This window comes from Eupeodes corollae, chromosome 1, assembly GCF_945859685.1.
Source record: "Eupeodes corollae chromosome 1, idEupCoro1.1, whole genome shotgun sequence".
In the NCBI taxonomy this organism is placed as follows: domain Eukaryota; kingdom Metazoa; phylum Arthropoda; class Insecta; order Diptera; family Syrphidae; genus Eupeodes; species Eupeodes corollae.
The window spans coordinates 77,026,366-77,046,993 of NC_079147.1; the positions used below are offsets into that span (position 1 = coordinate 77,026,366).

At 40.2% G+C, this 20,628-nt stretch overlaps 1 protein-coding gene across 1 annotated transcript in view; it reads right to left on the reverse strand.

The window, feature by feature from the left end:
* LOC129953883 (eukaryotic translation initiation factor 4E transporter) overlaps positions 1 to 20,229 on the reverse strand; it is a 28,723-nt gene extending 8,494 nt beyond the window's left edge. The window contains exons 1-2 of the mRNA XM_056067409.1: positions 19,817 to 20,229; positions 18,008 to 19,632 (exon numbers count right to left, since the gene is read on the reverse strand). Coding sequence (XP_055923384.1) covers positions 18,008 to 19,592 — 1,585 coding nt within the window. The 5' untranslated portion in view covers positions 19,593 to 19,632; positions 19,817 to 20,229. The remainder of the gene's footprint in view (positions 1 to 18,007; positions 19,633 to 19,816) is intronic.
* Positions 20,230 to 20,628: the final 399 nt, after the last annotated feature.

Genomic DNA, 20,628 nt, shown 5'->3' on the forward strand with positions numbered 1-20,628 from the left:
CTTTTACAGAAGCTGTATGGACGAGGAAGAGGAGGAAACAGTTCTTTAACTTCTCTGTACATGCCCTGCTCTAGCTCAAAAACGCAAGAGTTACCTAGGAGAATTCTTCTATAACGATCTTAACGATCTAAATCATATCAGCATTATCAGCCTCTCACGTTTCGTAAGGGACTCAAACTGGTTCCATTGAGCTTAAGAGGAAGCCTCAAGATTCATGTGGGATCACAATGTTCCATTAAACTGGCCTAAGTGTGTCCGATTTTATCATTAACAGCTACTTTAACCTAACCTAACCTTAGAGGATTACTGGTCAGACTTTACTTAAGGCCCCATCGTACTAGGTTAGCGATCGTTGCACACTTTGTAATCAGTATGAGAGAGAGAGTGTATAACAAAAGTCCTTAATACATTACAGGTTTGTTACTTATTGTCATTTGAAATGTAAATTAGAAAAATAATAATAATTATATTTTAATATGTAAATTACAAAATAAAGGGTTATTTTTTAGCAATTATCTTTGTGACAACACTGGTTTAAACAGCTGACGCACGTTTCGGGTTTCGTTTCTTTGTCAAACATCTTCTGTTTGGTCTATAATTTAACAATGAATCGCCTTACAAACGAACAACGCTTGCAAATTATTGAATTTTATTATCAAAATGAAGTTCATCGCTCGCTTATTCCATTGTATGGTCAGTTTAATCGATCCACTAAAGCGGCTATTCGCACCAAATTAACATTGTTGGAAATTAAACCCATTAAACCACCAACACGCTTACGTAGAGTGCGAACTGAAGAAAATTGTTGTTCTAAAAGAATGAATACTTTACACTTGTTTATAATCTTAGCTTTAAACACTGAGTGAATAATCACTTCTTCTTTGTAATTTATTTTTATTATAAAAATAAATATATACTTTACTTTATTTCTGATTATCAAAGAATAAACATAGTTTTTTATTTCTTCCCGAATTTTCTCGGTTTATTGTTTTTAACTCGTTTTTCATCAGGTTATGGGCCCAGGTCCCGCAAGATATTTGTTTTGTTTTTAAATTTAAATTTTAATTCGAAATAAAAACTGATCATGGCTTCAAATGCTGTGTCCGTAGAAAAACTGAAGGGACGAGAAAATTTTGATGTTTGGAAGATTGCGGCCAAATCATATTTGGTAATCAGAGGATTATGGGATTGCTTTGAGAATGAACTGGACGCTGCAGCTACCTGTTCAAATAGCAACTGATCTGAAAGCGAAGTCTGAGCTTATTTTGTTGCTTGAAACCCAAAACTATTCGTACATAGCGGATGCTTTATCAGCTAAAAGTGCATGGGATAGCCTCACAAATGCGTTTGAAGATACTGGTCTTAGTAGGAAGGTGGATTTGCTGAAACAACTTGTTGAATTGAAGTTGAACGAGTGTGATTCCATGGAAGACTACGTGAACAAGATGGTTATGACGTCATTAAAGGTGAAAAAGGCTGGACTAAAAATTGATGACGAAGTTGTTGCGTCGTTGATGTTGGCAGGGTTGCCTGCAGATTATAAACCCTTGGTTATGGCTGTTGAAAACTCTACAAAAATACTAACTTGTGATGCTGTCAAGACTCTATTATTGCAAGAAGTTAAATACAATCCGAAATCAACTGACAGCGCCATGTTTGTGAAACCAAAGTATAAGCAACAAAAACATAAGCCACAACAGAAGTTCAGATGCCACACCTGTGGAGAAATTGGTCATTTCGCAAGACAGTGTCCAAATAAGAAAAGAGTAAGAAATAAATCGAATGAAATTGCCATGTTTTCATCTTTTTTAGCCAAGAATGAAGTCTCAGAACGAGCATGGTTTGTAGATTCTGGAGCATCAGCACATATGACGATGTGCAAGTCATTAATGAAGAATCTTAGGTCACCAACCCACAAAGAAATTATTGTTGCCAATAATGCAAAGCTGGCGGTAGAAGGTATAGGGGATGTTAATTTGACTCTTGTAGATGGTAAGAAGAAAACGAATGCTACCGTTTACGATGTACAATATGTTCCAAATTTATGCGCAAATTTGATTTCTGTGAGCCAATTAGTCAAAAATGGCAAAACAGTACGTTTTGAAAAAAATTGTTGCAAGATTTTAAATGAACATAAAGAGGTTGTAGCATCGGCATCTCTAGTTAACAATATGTATCGTTTAAATTGCATTATACCCAAACCATCACCGCTGAACAATTTTGTTGCGTTGCTTGCACAGAATGAAACGAATCTATGGCACCGTCGAATGGCGCACATTTGTGAAGACAATTTGATGAAATTGAAGAATGCAGTCACTGGTGTATCAATCGGCGGAAAGATGGATGAAAAATGTGTAATATGCATCAAGGGGAAGCACACAAGAGAACCTTTCAAGTCAACTGGTATCCGTGCGAAAGAAGTTTTGGAGTTGATTCACTCTGATGTCTGTGGACCAATTCGAAAGCTATATCTTTATCCATTGAAGCAGAAGTCCGAAGTTTTCGAGACGTTTCTAACGTTCAAGGCTCTCGTTGAAAATCAAAGTGGAAAGAAAATTAAAGTTTTGCGTACTGACAACGGTATGGAATATTGTAATTCAAAGTTTCAAAAATATCTATCTGGATGTGGCATTCAACACCAAAAATCAGCCCCTTACACCCCTCAACAGAACGGAGTTGCGGAAAGGATCAATCGAAGCATTATTGAACGAATAAGATGCATGTTGTTTGATGCTAATCTTGAAAAACGTTTTTGGGCAGAAGCAGCATCAACCGCAGCATATATTTTAAATCGAATCCCTTGCAGAGGTGAAAAGTCGAAAACACCTGAAGAATTATGGTCAAAAGTCAAACCAGATTTAAAAATGTTACGTGTGTTTGGTTGCAAGGCTATGGTGCATATCCCAAGTGAAAAAAGAAAGAAACTAGATGCCAAATCTGCAGAATGTATTTTGCTTGGATTCAGCACTGAATCGAAGGCTTATCGTCTATTCAATATGGTAACACAAAAAGTTGTTGTGAGCCGCGATGTTGTTTTCTTTGAGAATTCTTGGAGTGAAAAGGTAATTGAAGATAAAGAAAGTACAACTAACCCTTTTGTTTCATTTTTGGAAAACTTTAATGAACCAAATGCCGATTCTGAGGGAAACCATGAACAAGAACCGGCAATTGAGCGTGAATCGAATGCTATTTCCTTATCTAAAATTCATTGTGAAGAAAGCGATGTCAGCAATTATGAAACTGATGAAGGCGACATGAGTTCCATTGAAACCGAAAACGAAACCGAAGACACAATACATATCGATGATGATGTTGAAGTTACAACTGGTTTAATTGAAGAAGATGTTGTTCCTGTTCGTAGGTCCGATCGAGTTCCTAAGCCAAATCCAAAATATCAGGCAAGTTTCAATGTTAAGATTGAAGAAAATGACCCGGAAACTATTGAAGATGCTTTGTCACGTCCTGAAGCACCTATGTGGCAAAAGGCAATGGAAACCGAATTTGATTCTCTCCATTTGAATCACACATGGAATTTAGTAGACCTACCCAAAGACAAACATCCCATCAAATGCAAATGGGTATTTAAAACGAAGCGAGATGTGAATGGCGATGTATTAAGGTATAAAGCTCGTTTGGTAGTTAAAGGCTGCTCCCAAAAAAAAAGGCATCGACTATCAAGAAACTTTTTCACCTGTGGCTAGATACTCGTCGATTCGTTTCTTAATTGCGATTGCATTAAAAATATGACCTCAATATTTGTCAGATGGATGCTGTTACTGCTTTTTTGAATGGAGACATAAAAGAAGACATCTTTATGGTACAGCCAGATAACTTCAGTGATGGATCAAAAAAGGTATGCAAGCTCAATAAATCTCTGTACGGATTAAAACAGTCCAGTCGAGTATGGAATGAAAAGTTGAATGATGTGCTCTTGGAGGCTGGTCTAAAGCGTTCTGATGCCGATCAATGCATCTATTATAAAGTTTCCAAAAGCAGCATGATCTTCGTTGCTGTTTACGTAGATGACGTTCTGATTTTCTCCAACGATGAAAGACAAGAATTATCTGTTAAAGAAATCTTAATGAAGAACTTCGAAATGAAAGACTTGGGTGATGCATCTTCAGTTTTAGGAATCCGCATTACTCGAAATAGGTCAGCTGGAACAATTGGGATTGACCAATCTCAAAATATTTCCGAAATTCTGAAGCGATTTGGAATGTTCGATTGCAATCCAGTATCGACACCTTTAGATTTGAATCAGAAGATATCGCTGAAAATGTCCCCAACTACAGAAGAGGAAAAACAATTGATGTCCAAAGTGCCATACATGGAAGCTGTTGGTTCCCTGCTATTTGCCGCTCAAACAACTAGGCCGGACATAAGTTATGCAGTCAATTTGTTAAGTAGGTACAGCAACAATCCAGGGAAAGCTCACTGGATGGCCATAAAGCGGGTCTTTCGATATTTGAAAGGCACTATAAACAAGAAACTTATCTACTTGAAGGAACCTACCCAGATTCAAGGATTCTGCGATGCCGACTGGGCAAGCGACATCGATCAGCGTAAGTCAACAACAGGTTACGTTTTTACGATGCAAGGTGCCGCAATTACATGGTCATCAAAACGACAAGCAACTGTGGCGCTTTCTACAACTGAGTCGGAGTTCATGGCTATGGTTGCTGCTGTACAAGAATCAATGTGGCTCAAACGTTTAGAGGCTGAAATGTTTCCAGAATGTTCCAAGCAAATGGTTATTTATTGTGATAATAAAAGCGCTATTCAACTTGCGAAAAATAACTCATATTCAGCCAGAACCAAACATGTAGAAACAAAAACAAAATTTGTTCGAGAAAAAATACAAGATGAAATTATAAATTTGAAATACATTCCAACCAAGGAAATGTTAGCCGATATTTTTACTAAAGCTTTGCCATCTACCAAGCACATAGTAGATGCTAAGCGATTAGGATTAATTAGTTAAGTTATCTTTAATTTTGTTATTATTCATTCAGGGAAAGTGTTGTTCAAAAAGAATGAATACTTTACACTTGTTTATAATCTTAGCTTTAAACACTGAGTGAATAATCACTTCTTCTTTGTAATTTATTTTTATTATAAAAATAAATATATACTTTACTTTATTTCTGATTATCAAAGAATAAACATAGTTTTTTATTTCTTCCCGAATTTTCTCGGTTTATTGTTTTTAACTCGTTTTTCATCAAAAATATCGCAGCTGTATAGTCAATTATCGATTCGTCGCGGTTCGCAGCAATTGGGCCTCTGTTACTCAACAATGTGGAACACTTTACGGAAGGATTTAGGTGTGATTCCTTTCAAAATACAGCTGGGGCAAGAATTGAAGCCGAACCAACTACTGCAACGTAAAATTTTTGGTGAATGGGCTCTTGGAAAGTTGGTCGAAGGTCTACTTTTTTACCAAAAAATAGTGTTCAGTGACGAAGCTCATTTTTGTCTCAATGGGTACGTAAATAAGCAGAATTGTAGATTTTGGAGTCAATATAAGAAAAAAGCATTGCAAGAGCTACTAATGCATCCAAGAAAAGTCAGTTTGGTGCGATTTATGGGCTGGTGGCATCATTGGACCATACTTCTTTAAAGATGATGCGAATCGTAACGTAAATGCGAATGGTGAGCGCTACTGTGAGATGATATCCAACTTTTTTTTAGCCCAAAATGCAAGAGCTTGACTTGCATGACATGTGGTTTCAACAAGACGGTGCCACATGCCACACAGCACGCGCAAAAATGGACTTATTGAACGGCGAGTTAGGTGAACAGTTTATTTGACGTTTGGGACCGGTCAATTGGCCGACTAGATCGTGCGATGTAACGCCTTTAGACTATTTTTTGTGGGGATTTGTTAAAGCTCATGTCTATACAGACAAGCCCGCTTAAATTGACGTATTGGAAGACAATATTGAAGCATTTATTCGTGAGATACCGGCCGGATTAAGCGGATGGATCATTTGAGGCGCAGTCAAGGTCAACATTTGCATGAAATAATCTTCAAACATTAAAATATGGACCGTACTTTCGATTCAAATAAAGATTTCAAGCATTTTTTTGAATTGTATGTGTTTTTTTTTAAAGACTTTCCTATAGCTTTTAAAAAATCATCCTTTATAAATACAAACGCTCAAAGCAAGACCTTGTGAAAGAAGTAGACGGTACTGTGACAAGTTCGGTGGATGGGAAAGTCAAAAGGTGGACAGAGCACTTTTCCTCGGTTTTAAACCGAGTGTTTGCGAACAACGTGCAGCCGATACCTTCTGAAACGCTTAAACAAACTAATCCCCCAATTCACACCGTACCTCCCAGTAAAGATGAGATCGTTGCCGCAATTAAAGCACTTAAGAACAACAAAGCGGTAAGATGGAATTCCCGCAGAGCTATTACAAGCAGCGGCAAAGTCATTAAGCGAACTGCTTCATCCGTTCATAAAAGAAGCCTGGAACACCGAAAGCTTCCCCCATGAGTGGAAGAAGGGAATTATCGTCAAGCTCCCTAAAAAAAGGAGATCTAACAAAGTGCGAAAACTGGAGAGGAATTTGCGTTCTACCAAAATAGTAGCAAAAGTCATTATACAACACATCAGAGAACACGTTGAGGCCACACACGATGACGTACAAGCAGGATTCCGCGCTGAATCATCCTGAATTGATTATATCAAAACCCTGCGGATCATTATTATTATTGCACAGTGCGTAGAATATCAATCACCACTACACCTGCTGTTCATCGACTTCGAGAAGGCCTTTGATACCGTCAACCGGGAGTATATCTAGTTAGCTTTACGGAGGAGAGGCATCTCAGAAGAACTAAATGCTATTATTAAAGCAATATATGGTGAATCCAGGTTCTACACGATGGTTGGTTGTCAGATGATTTTGAAATCCGAAGCGGAGTCAGACAGGGCTGTATTCTGCCGCCAATATTGTTTTTGTTGGTAGCGGAGAGATCCAATGGACTTTGACATCCTATTTAAAGCCCTTGGGTTACGCGGACGATGTTTGCTTACTCTCTCACAGGATCATGGATCTCCATCAAATGAAAACAAGTGTGGAGAGAGAAGCAGAAGTTGTGGGGCTGAAAATTAATTCCTGCAAAACAAAAATGATGAGCCTTAAAACACAACCTTCCTTTCAAATAAATATTTCCTCGCAAACGGTGGAAAAGGTGGAGAGCTTTCAATACCTTGAAAGTATCGTCGCCATCGAAGGCGGGACCGAACAAGACGTCATCTGCCGCATCGGCAAAGCAAAAGCGGCGTTCGGTATGATGTCGAAAATTTTGGAGGAATAATTCTATCAGCTTAAGAACAAAGCTACGACTGTTTCGCACAAATGTCGAATCTATGCTTCTTTATAGGTGCAGCACCTGGAAGGTTACTTCATCTATTCCAAGAAAGCTGCAAACTTCGTGAATAGATATATTAAAAGTATCCTCTTCAATATAAAGGAGTCCTTGTTTTTATTTTTAAAGGAAATATATATTGAAGAGGATACTTTCAATAGATTATTGGCCCAGCATCGTGGCACAAATAATAATTGCTAATTATTTTCAACATTTCAAAAGTATAATCTGCAAATCTTATGATGCACTTGAAAGCGAATGTTTCTCTTTTAAATGGAGGAAATTATATTTTCTGGAAGACAAACATTTAAGCTGTCTTTATAATGGGATGTTGTTAGCAAAACTAAACTAGCAGAAATCAATGATGAATGGACGAAGAATAATAATAAAGCGAAAGCATATTTAACGTTGAGCGTAGAGGATGGTCAATTGATGCACATTGCTCATCTAGAAGATGCGTTTAGTATTTGAGAAGTTTTCTCTAAGAAATACGAGAGGTCAACTTTTGGAAGTCGCCTCTACTTAAGAAGAAAATTATATGGCATCCATTATACTAGTGGTAAGATGAGTGACCATATACATGCTATTCTTAAGGTTGTAGGTTTGTTGAGAGCTTCTGGAAAACCTTCAAAGGAAGATGAAGTTGTTGCAGTTTTGTTGGTGAGTCTACCAGAGTCTTACTCTGGGCTTGTTACTGCACTCGAAGGTCGAGATGAGGCAGACTTAACAATTGAATATGTCACTGGTAAGATGTTAGACGAATATCAAAGACGTTTTGAAAGCAATGATGACAAAAATGAAAATGAATTTGCTATGTCGTCTAACCAAAGAAGAAATCAAAAGTCTACAAAACCGAAGAAGACGGATGTAAAAGAAGCAAGAACGTGCTTTTATTGTAACAAAATAGGACATGTTAAAGCGGACTGCTACAAATACAAGTCAACTTTACAAAATGGGAAGCATGCGAAGTCATCTGTTGCATCAACATCACATGACAGCATCAGCAATAAAGATTTTCTCTCGTTTGAAGTTTCTCTCATTTGAAGTTTGTACTGAAGTACGAGCTGAGTGCGGTGGGTGGTATATTGACCATATGACCAACGATAAAAACTTCTTTGATTCGATTCAAAATGCTAATGACTCGTCGGTGATGTCTTCAGGAATCGGATATGGCTGGTTAAATTGCCTAGTACCTAATGGCAATAACCAGAAGATATTTCTCAAAGAAGTCTTATTTGTTCCTGAGCTTGATGGAGGATTGCTTTCGGTACAACGAATAGCAAATCAAGGTCATAGTCATTTTCGAGCAAAATGTTTGTCAAATCTGCAATGGATCCCGAATGATTGCTGTAGCAAAGCGAAGTTACAGTCTTTACAAGCTGGAAACTGTCCTATAAATTCATTGTGTATTCATCAGTAGCATCGTCGACTTGTACATAGAGATCCAGTAGCTATTGAGAGACTTGTGAAGGAAGATCTTGCACTGGAATTCATTTGAGGAAATGTACTGAGAAGATCACTTGCGAACATTGCATCAAAGTCAAGCTGACACAGTATAAGTTTCCTGTGAGACAAAATAGAGAAAACCAATCATTACAGTTGATACATTCTGATCTGTGTGGTCCTATACAGACATCAACTCCAAGAAGTAACCGATATTTTTTAACACTGATTGACGATTTTTCTGGTTACACAGGTGCATTTGCTAAAGTCGAAAGATGAGGTAGCTGGTGCTATAAAGGGTTATGTCGCAGCTATGTTCAACAAGTTTGGTAGAAAACCTTGCATTCTGCGATCCGACAATGGAAAGGAATACGTATCTAAAGACTTGGAAGAATTTCCGAAGAGGAAAGGAATACATCATCAGTACGCGGTTCCATACACACCACAGCAAAACGGTGTAGCAGAACACAAGAACCAAACCCTAACTGAAGCAGCGAAGTGTATGTTACTTGATGCAAATCTTCCAAATCGTTTCTGGGAAGAAGCCGTGTCAACAGGAGCCTATTTGCAGAATAGGCTACCCAGTAAAAGTTTTGAGAAGACTCCAATTGGGTTGTTAAATGGGGAGAAACCTGATCTGATCCAAATCGTTTACCTTTGTTCCAAAACAGAAGAAGAAGAAGTGGGATGACAAGGAAGAAGAAGGCATTCTTGTTGGATACGATCTCAACTCAAAAGGATATCGTATACTTGATCCAAAATCTAATAGAGTTTGGATATCCAGATCTTTGAAAATTATCGAAAATGAACCCAAGAATCAGCAACCCACAAAAAGCCAAGAATCCAGAACTGTACACAATTATGAAACGCAAGATACTTCTCCGAAAGAGAATTCAGAATATTTCAATAAGACTGGGAATAGACAAAAGCATCTCATTTAATGACTCGCTTGTCATTGAAGAGGAGCAAGTATTTGAAGAATAGTAGCCCCTCGTTATAGAAGAGTCAGTAGCCCAAGGGGGTGACGACATTCAAGATCAGACAGAAAGTCAGGAAATCCGAATTTCGAAGTGTTCAAATAAAGGCATTCCTCCAATACGTCTGTCGTACAAAGCTCTAGTTAGTATCTCGAAAGAACCAGAATCCTGTTATAAAGTATTGTGTTTACCACTTGCCGAGAAGCGCAAATGGACTGAAGCTGCACAAGAGGAAATCAAGTCAATGAACGAGCTTTAAGTTTGGACACTTACAGATCTGCCGTCTGAAAGAAGAACAGTAAGTTGTAAATAGGTATTTAAAACCAAACTAAATGTAGACGAAAGCATTAGTACTCATAAAGCCCGACTTGTTGCATGAGGATTTTCTCAAAAATTCGGTGAAAATTACGATGAGACCTTTGCGGAAGTGGTTAAACACGAAACTATAAGAACTCTTCTCTCACTGAATCGATAGGAGACCTTGAATCAAAGGTGAAAACCTTTGAAACTTCTATAAGTAAAGCTCTTAGAGTCTCTTGCCCAGTTAAATATAGCCGTAAAACCCTTCTTTCATGGTGGAATGAAGAACTGTCGAGTCTTAGGAAAATGACGAGGACAATTTTCAATATCTGCCACAAACATAAGTTTTACCAACCGTATAAAGACTCTCTTAAAATTTACAAACAAGCCCTGTCGTCAGCCAAAAGACAAGGCTGGAGAGAATACTGTCAATCAATCGAAGACATAAAGAACTCCGCAAGGCTCAGCAAAGTTTTATCGAAGGAACATTGTAATCCTTCTTTTCTAAAAAAGCCTGATAGAACCTGGACAGCCACTCCAGCCGAATCTCTTGAGCTACTGATGAAGACGCACTTTGCGGGTTGCGAGAGTGATCACCCCGAATCGCTTGAAACCACAGAGCAAGTCAATTCCGTTATAACCAGAGAAAATATTTTGTGGGTCATCAATACTTTTTCTCCATATAAATCCCCAGGCATGGATGGCATACTGCCAGTTATGCTTCAAAAGTTGCATGATGTGGCAGCTCCATGGCTGGAACAAATTTTTAAGGGATGTCTCCATCTCAAACATGTGCCCATGTCGTGGAGACAGGTCAAAGTAGTTTTTATCCCGAAAGTGGGTAGGCGAGGTCACGAATCCGCGAAGGATTTCAGACCAATAAGCTTAACATCTTTTGTGCTTAAAACCTTGGAGCGCATTATTGATTACCATATTAGAGAAATCCTAGTTGGACGACCTCTCGAAAGCTCTCAGCATGCTTATCTTAAGGGCAAATCTACGGAGACTGCCCTCCATGAGGTAGTGCGTACTGTAGAACAAACAATCCATTATAATGAATTTACTCTTGCCACCTTCCTAGACATAGAAGGTGCTTTTAACAACGTCCTTACAGAATCCATAGAAGAATCGCTCGTTAAGTTCGGTGTAGAAGACTTCATTCGAGAATTGATAATTACCATGCTCAGTGGTAGGAAGACCCGAGCCTCTCTAGGCAATACAATCGCAACGAAACACGTGAGTAGGGGAACACCCCAGGGTAGTGTCCTTTCACCTCTTCTATGGCTTCTGGTCATGGATACATTTCTCGTTAAATTAGAGAGATATGGAGTGAAGACGGTAGCCTACGTGGATGATTTGGTGCTATTGGTGTCAGGAAAGTACACCTCTGTGATTAGTGAAATCACGGAGATAGCTTTAAAGAAAGTTAGCAACTGGGCCAAGAGTTGTGGACTAGGAGTTAACCAAAGTAAAACTGAACAGTTGCTCTTTACCACCAAAACTAAAGTACCGCCCTTCACGCTACCTCGACTCAACGGTCAAATCCTATCATTGTCTTCAAGTGCAAAATATTTGGGAGTTATACTCGACTCGACAAACTAAACTGGAAACTAGATTTTGAAGTACGGGTTAAGAAGGCCTGTGTTGCCTTCTACGCCTGCAGCAAAACTTTCGGCAAAAAGTGGGGACTTCAGTCGAAGATGATTTTATCTACGTAAACAGCAGAAGTACACCCTATCTTAACATATGGTTCGATTGTGTGGTGGCCTGCTCTTAGCAAAGCCTATAACATTAATAAGTAAAGAAGGTTCAGAGAACAGCTTGCGTGGGCACCACAAGGGCCATGCGTACTTGCCCAACGGACGCTTAAACGTTATTTTGGATCTTCTACCAATCGACCTTTTTATTAAATACATAGTTTCCTGCAGCGCTATTAGGCTGAAGGAATCAAATAGCTGGTTGTCAAAACCTTATGGTCACAGCAATAAAATTAATTCCCTCAGATATTATCTCGGTAGACACTGACTACTGCACTCCTACTTTGAACCTTAGTAAGGGTTTTAAGGTTATTTTCCCATCCAGAGAAGATTGGGAGGATGACATCGTGTCGATAGGTTTCGACACAACCATCTTTACTGACGGCTCAAAGATGGAGTGCGGAGTTGGTTCTGGGATCTTTTCTGAGTCCCTAAATGTAGCCAAATCCTGTAGGCTTCCTGACTTTGCTAGCGTTTTTCAGGCTGAACTGCTGGCAATAAGGGAGGCATGTAAGATACTTAAACAAAACCCAAACCAAAACCGAAATACGGCTATCTTTACAGACAGTCAGGCAGCTATCAAAGCCATTAACTCCGCCACATCCTTATCTAAATTGGTCCAGCAATGTCGCGATGAGCTTGCGAGCCTGAATATTAACCTCGGTGTCACCCTGATCTGGGTTCCGGGCCATAGTGGTATCGTGGGAAATGAACGGGCGGACGAGCTAGCCAGGCAAGGATCGGCCCTTCATAGCTCACTTGCGGAAATGGTTAACATTCATCTTGGTGCTATGAAGGGTATAATCTTTTCTATCTGCCAAACTGTATCAAACCGAAGGTGGAGCAATTTACCCAACTGCATTATATCTGGGAAGATATGGCCCACCTATAATAAAACCCGTACAAACGATCTTCTATGCAGGCCAAGGCAAGACACAGCCAGGATTTTTGCGGTTTGTACCGGACATTGGCCTATAGGAGTTCATGCAGAGAACTTGGGTATCTCTTACAACACCTTTTGCCGTAGCTGTAGTGACCAAAGAGAAAGTGAAACCATAATCCATTTTCTCTGCAAATGTCCTGCTTTGGCAAACACCAGAATGAAATGCTTTGGAAAAGCATTCTTTGAAGAACCCGATGAGCTATCTGAGACAAAGATTAGAGACCTAATCTTTTTTCTCAATGCGACAAAATGGTTCTAACATAATCGCTATGAAGCTTCTCTATAAATCTGTCCCTTTCAATCACAGATCAAACGAGTTTTTGGTATCAAAAAACGGCGCACTACAGCGCTAATTGGATCTCAGGCTAGGTTGCCTTGAGATCGCCATTTCTACCTACCTACCATAAGAACTCTTCTAGTGGTTACACAATTGAGACGTTTGCATGTGCGGCATTTTGATGTGAAAAATGCTTACTTAAATGTAATACTGAGCGATGAAATTTTCATGGGCCAACCCAGAGGGTTCAAAATGTTGGGTCATGAAGAAAAGGTGCAATCAGCCCGGGAATGGAACAAGAGAGCAACAAAGATCTTATTTGGAATGGGATTCAATTCATCGACAGCTGATCCGTGTCTGTTTTCAAGGAAAGAAAGCAACGACCAAACAACATTTATGTTGATGACAATCTGGTGGCTTGATTTTCTAAAGAACTTATAAACACCATATATACATAAATAAAGAACTCCAAAAGTATGTAAAGATGAAAGACTTGCGTGAAGCGAAACATTATTTTGGTATAGAGATCGACCGGGAAAAAAGATGGATCGTTCAAACTAAGCCAAAAGTCAAAAATTAAACAACTGATAAAAACCTACAAACTTGAAGATTCAAAAGGAACTTTAACACCAATTGAAACAGGTTTCTTGAGTCCAAGTGAAGAAAAAAGTCCGAAGTTACCAAATAATAACTTATACCGCAAAGCTATTGGATCTTTACTTTATGTTGCAACCGTTTCGAGACCAGATGTATCCTTAGCTGTTAATCTTTTGAGCAGGAGAATAGAATCTCCAACTGAAAGTGACTGGAAATCAGTATAAAGGGTTATGCGATACCTGGCGACGAATGTTGACAAATCTTTAAGGTTTCAGACAAATGAAGACAAAACTTTGGTGTGCTATGTAGATGCTGACTGGGCTGGTGATTCGAAAGATAGAAAATCAACCAGTGGGTATGTATTGCGATTCGCAGGAAGTAGCATAGCTGGGTCAAGTCGTAAACAGACCTCAGTAGCTATATCTTCCACCGAAGCGGAGTAAGTAGCGGCATATTTCATGCAAGTCGAGAACGAATTTGGCTACGAAGTCTCTTGACAGAAATGGAGGTAGATATTAATCAATTAATCTATGAAGATAATCAAGGATCCATTCGCCTAATTGAATCCGACAAGTGTGGAACTCGAACAAAACTTATTGATATTTGCAACCATCAAAATATAAGAGACCTAAGAGAGAAGAAGATCATCGAACTAAGATACTGTCCATTAAATGAAATGAGAGCTGATATTTTGACAAAACCACTTTCAAAAGATGTTTTCCTTAATTTTACGAATCTTTTAGGAAACGAAAGGATGACCAATCGAAACCATCTGGAGCGCAGTTTCAACAAAATGTCTTCGTAACATCCTAAGGATGTCACCAAAGTCCCATCCCACCTCCTACGTTTGTAATGGCGAAAAAGCTAGCAACGTTACTATCTAGGTAACCTAGCTGAATTGCTGTTACCGGATCCCAATCTTTTCCTTACAAGTTAGAATGATGAATTAACGTCAACTGACTCCCCACCCTTTCTCTTCCTCCCCAACCACCTCTCATCATTATTGGGCTGGATCTAAGGTGTTAAACGACCCGTGCCGATGATCAGTCTGGCTGGGGGCCCAATTCAAAAATAGCCCAGTCTCTAAGGGAGTATCCGGATAGCTGGCGACCTCCGGATTAACTAGCCTTATCTGTACATGCGAATCTCTGTGCAGATGCACCTTTTTTCTTCGCGTCTCGTGGGACCAAATATGAACAAAACAAACAACAAAAACAAAAACACATGTGAGACCGGTATCTCTTCAGGACCGGACGGCAGCTTGGTGTCAAAGCCTGCTGTCGTATCTTTTGCGGCCAACACAGAGAAGGGAGTAGTGGCTTGCCATGGACCCTCCTCTGCTGTTGGTAGCAACGAGAATAAAAAGGTAGCGATACCTAATTTCAGTAGTGGCAGGGTTGTGAAAAATGGCCCTACCACTACTAGTGAGAATACTTCCAGAAATGGAAAACTCTCTTAAGGCCTTTATAGACAAAGGCGGCAAGCGGCGAAAATCTTGAAGGCCTTGCTTCAACAAGATCCAATAAGGACTCTACGTCCAAGAGAGAAAGGTCTCTTGAGGGGGCCGCACCTATCATCATTCCTTCTTGAGACCCTGGAAAGATTGATTGATATCCATTTAAGGGCACGTATCGATACAAGACTTCTGTCTTCGTCTCAGCATGCCTACTGTAAAGGTAAATCGGTGAAAACAGCGTTACACACTTTAGTACGCACCATCAAATTTTCCCTCCATCATAAAGAGTTCACTATGGTTGCTTTCCTTGACATCGAAGGTGCCTTTAACAACGTGGACACATCTGCAATCACTTCTGCACTGACATCTCTAAATGTAGAGAGTTAATTCATTTAATGCTTACTAGCAGAATAATTAATTCAAAACTGGGCAACTCTTCTAGCAGACGATTCGTTAGTAGAGGGACACCGCAAGGTGGTGTTCTATCCCCTCTCCTCTGGAACCTAGTGGTGAATGAAATCCTAACTAGTCTGGATGCGGAGGGTTTCAGATTGATAGCCTATGCGGACGACGTTGCTATAGCAGTTTTAGGAAAGCATCTTAACATCCTAAAAGAACTCTTACAAAATTCTTTGGACAGACTAATACTTTGGGCTGATCGGTGTTAACCCACACAAAACCGATTTGGTCTTATTTTCGAGGAGATACAAAATTCCATTTGTCAACCCTCCTTATATTAAAGGAATCCAATTAAAATTCTCAGACGAGGCTAAATACATAGGTTTTGTCTTAGACAAAAAACTAAATTGGAAACGCAACATACAGGAAAGAGTCATAAAAGCTACTGTAGCTCTCTTTTCTTGCAAAAAAGCTATTGGTAATAAATGGGATTTACAACCCAGATTCACGCATTAGCTATACACATCGGTAATCAGACCGATTTTAACGTACGGTGTGGCAGTATGGTGGACTGCTTTAGAGAAAGGCATAAACAGGGATAAGCTTAATAAAGTCCAACGTTCAACCTGCCTATGTATAAGCGGACTGCTTCGCACGACCCCGTCTGCGGCACCTTGCTCTGCCTTACACCTCTTGACATATTTAGCAAACAAATAGCTGCAAGCTCTGCTATTCGCCTCAATGCTTCGTCGCAGTGGACTAACAACAACATTGGCCACTCCGTAATTCTAAGGTACTTAGAATCAATTCCAAAGCACACACACTACACCATCCCCCAACTACAATTCGATAGGAATTTCCAGATTTCTATACCTACCAGATCTTTTTGGGAGGATAGGACATTCTTAGAGGATGAGTCAATCCACTTTTACACAGATGGCTCAAAGACCAAAGAAGGGGTTGGTGGTGGTGTGTACTCTGAACGACTGAAATTAAGTCTCTCATTCCGCCTTCCCAATCATTGTAGCGTGTTCCAGGCGGAATTTTTGGCGATAAAAGAAGTCTTGTCTTGGCTCAAGGAAAACGTGATATCAACATCTGATATTCCTATTTTCTCTGACAGCCAGGACGCTATCAAATCTCTGGACTCTGTCTCACAAACTCTATAACAGTCCATAACTGTCGATCATCTCTAATGGAGATGGCGCAACAGTTTAATATTCACCTTTGCTGGGTGCCGGGCCATAGAGACATTCCAGGTAACTGTAAGCCAGATGAACTCGCCAGGAACGGTACAGTACAGCCCATCCTACCAAGTTTGGCAAGTACTGGCATACCAATGGCTACTTGTAAACTGTTGCTAATGCAAGACGCTGCGAGGAGGGCAGGCACCAGGTGGAACAACATCTTCACGTGTCAAGCCACAAAAAACATCTGGCCAACACTGGATATAAAACGTTCAAGGTGCTTGCTCTCTCTAAGCAGATCGCATATAAGCTCGATAATAGGTATCATAACCGTACACTGTCTAATAAGAAAGCACGCCACGAGACTAGGCGTATTCTCAAATGACTTTTGCAGAAGCTGTATGGACGAGGAAAAGGAAGAAACGGTTCTTCATCTTCTCTGCACATGCCCTGCTCTGGCTCGAAAACTCAAGAATTACCTAGGAGAAGTCTTCTTTAACGATCTAAATCATATGGGTATAATCAGTCTCTCACGTTTCGTAAGGGACTCAAGCTGGTTCCATTGAGCTTAGGAGGAAGCCTCAAGATTCATGTGGTATCACAATGGGCCATTAAACTGGTCTAAGTGTGTCCGTTTCCATCTTGGACAGCCACTATAACCTAACCTAACCTAAGGATTTTCTGGCCAAACCGCATATAAAATTAGAAGGACAGCCTAGGAACCTGGCGTAACTGGCAATGGATTGGACATACGCTTCGAAAAGGTCACGAATGCATTGCAGGCCAAGTAATGCAGTGGAATCCGCTCACACAAGAAGGAAGAAGAGCTGGACGACAGAGAAGCACATGGCGCATGGCGTCACTAGGCAAAGTTGGATGGAGATGAAACACATCTCCGGAAACCGTAGACGATGGCGCGTAGGCGTAGTAGAGGCCCTATGCCCCTTATAGGGGTTTCCAACCGACTTAACAGGTCTGAGGACCTAAATACGTAATTATCCTTTATGTACAAGAATGCCCCTCAGGCAGACGACAGTCCATGTCATGTCTTTAAGATTTATTCATATAATAATTTTTATATCAAAATGGTTATCACAGAATAAAGAATATGTCTCTATCTATCTGGTATTTTTAAAGGGTGACAAATATTTTCATCTCTCAAGAATTCCTGAAATTCTCATAATTTTAAGATGAATCTAAATTTCAATGACCGCATTTGTAATGTTAAAAGATTGTTTTTTTTTTGAAATATAAATAAAATAATAATTTAAAAAAACTTGTTTAACTTTCTTACCTTTAATACTTCCACTGCTGTTTGAATTGGAATCTTCGACTTCATCAAAGCCGCGCAGTTCAATTGTGTCATGCTGAGATGTCGGCCCTCCGCTAAACCATTCCGGTTCGACGTTGCGATTATTACGCCGACGACTATTCTCGCCGCCCGACTTCTGACTCGGAAAGTTATTATTAGCATTTTGATTCATCAAATCGGACATAAAACGTCGCACATAATTGGAATTGTCGCCTCGATTATCACGCTCATAGTCGCCACGTGCAAACGAACTCCTTCGCGAGTCAAATCGCGATTCCTGACGACCCGGTGGTGGTGGGTTCTTGACTCCGGGACCAGTTGCCGAATTTCCCACATAGGAGGAGTCCTTAGATGTTGGAGATCGACGAGTGTTTTCGTAGCGTGAATTCGAAGACGTGTTATTGGAATCCGACGGAGCGCTGAGGAACCCACTTGGGGGGTTCTTCTCCGAAGTAGATGTATCCTTCTCTGTGGGATAGTCCCAAATGACATCTCTGAGCTGAAGTCGACCACTGCCGATTCTGCGTTCGCGAGCAGTTGGCCCGGCGGCAGTTGAAGAACTTAAATCTCTGTCGCGATTCCAGGTGCGATCGCGATCACGCTCCCGATCCCGATCGTTGTCGCCACGCTCCCGATCCATCCCGTCACGATCGCCATCGGAAGAATGACTTTGGGTGGTCTTCCTCTGTGGCGACACGAATTTGTTGTGTTCCGGATTCTTTCCACCTGCTGGGCCCTGAACTTTCAACGGTTCACTGCCTGCACCTGCAGCAGATGGACCTGCACCTGGAGGACTGGTTATGCCCATTGGATTGCCGATGCGGCGCTTGGCAAATGCCGGCATCAGATGCGATGACGAAATGCTCCGATGGTCCAAGTAGTAGTGTTTGGGATGTTGCAAGCTGTCCGGGTCATCGTGGCTAGATGAGACTGCTCGGATAGTTGTCCGTCTCGGCGAAGACGCAGTCACTTCCATGGGAATTGATGAACTCTTTGCATAGGAGCTGTTGCTCGTCTTCCAGATGCACAGAACTTGCAGCTTCGAGGTGCATTTTGGACGGTATCGCGAACGATTATCATTGCGCAGCAGATACAAAGCCGATCTGGTGTACCGCCGAATGGCAAGCGGCGGACCGCGACTGATAATCGATGGATCGATGAGTTCGGGGGCAGTTTTATACAATGACTCGTCCACATACTGATCTTTGGATTTTGTCGTCGACTGCGACAAGTCATCGGAAGTCGATGTCGGAGTCATGACGTTGCTGCTGCGATAAGAAGAATCTAGAGATGTTCTAGAATATTTCTCAGCAACCGTTTGGTTGGAGTGCAGCAGATTCCTCGGGTTCTTTGTCCGATCGGAATCGCTTCGACGTGCAGACGGTGGTTGATTACCTCCTGCAGCTGCTGCTGAGGAAGCTACAGCTCCTCCTCCAACGACACCACTAGCAGAATGCCTGCTGCTACTTGTGGATGATCGATGATGATGTTGCTGCTGATGATGCTGCTGAGTGGACGTGTCCGCATTACTTGTGCCACTTGAAGACTGGCTGTTGGAAAGAGTCATCACACACTATAAACTTTCACCTTCTCCTCACTGCAATTGGCTACAACGAGAATAAAATTTTGACAAGAGAAAAATAAAATTCAATAAACCAGAATCGGCACAGAACAAAAAAAAAACACATTGTTTGCAAAATATTTAAAACAAAACTAAAACCAAAACCATTAAAAAATAAAATCCATCTCCCCCGAAAAACCCAACAATCAAAATCAACACTTTCAATTTACCTATTTAGGATTTAAAATTTTTCTTTCTTCTTTTTTCGAAATTAAAGCAGAAGAAGTAGACTATACATATTCATATTATAAGGAACTTTTTTCATTGAGTTGAGACTGAGCTGAGAGCCAGAGCAGCAGCTAGAATGTGACACTACTGAGTTGGTTGGTTGGTTGGTGATGGTGATGGTGACTACGCGAGCGAACAACTGTGTTGTGAATAAAACATTTCTAATCGAACTTTTGGGGCTAAGTGCAATGTTCTTATAAACTGAAAATGAAATATTTATTATTAATCTATAGACTTATGCTAGTTTAGACAACTCTTGAATGGTTAAATATTGAGTAATTTAATTTATTAAAATAAAACGATTTTTTCTTTTTTTTTTCTGCAAATAAAATGAGCGACTCTGTTTGTTAAGAACTGTCAAGGAATATATGTGCGATGCGTTCCACTGGGTGAGAAAACGCGTACCACAGATGGGCCGATTGGGGTGGAAATACAATGGCGAAGTTTTAGTTTAGTACTGTTAGTACTTTCTGTAGAAGGTGTGTTCCATTTACTTTTTGCAATATTTTCTCTGCTCTTGTTTCATATTGGAATCTTATTATCACATAGAACACAAATTTGTTAAGAGATAAGGACTATTCACATGAGCACGACCAACGAATGAACGAATATTAGTCGATTTTGACATTTCTTTCACATGAGAGTTTTGAGTTTTTAATTCGTCGCGAATAAAGCTTGACAGGGAACCACAGCCAAACACCATTCACCACCAAAACCAAACATGAATGATTCTTTTAGGTTAAGTACGTGCGAT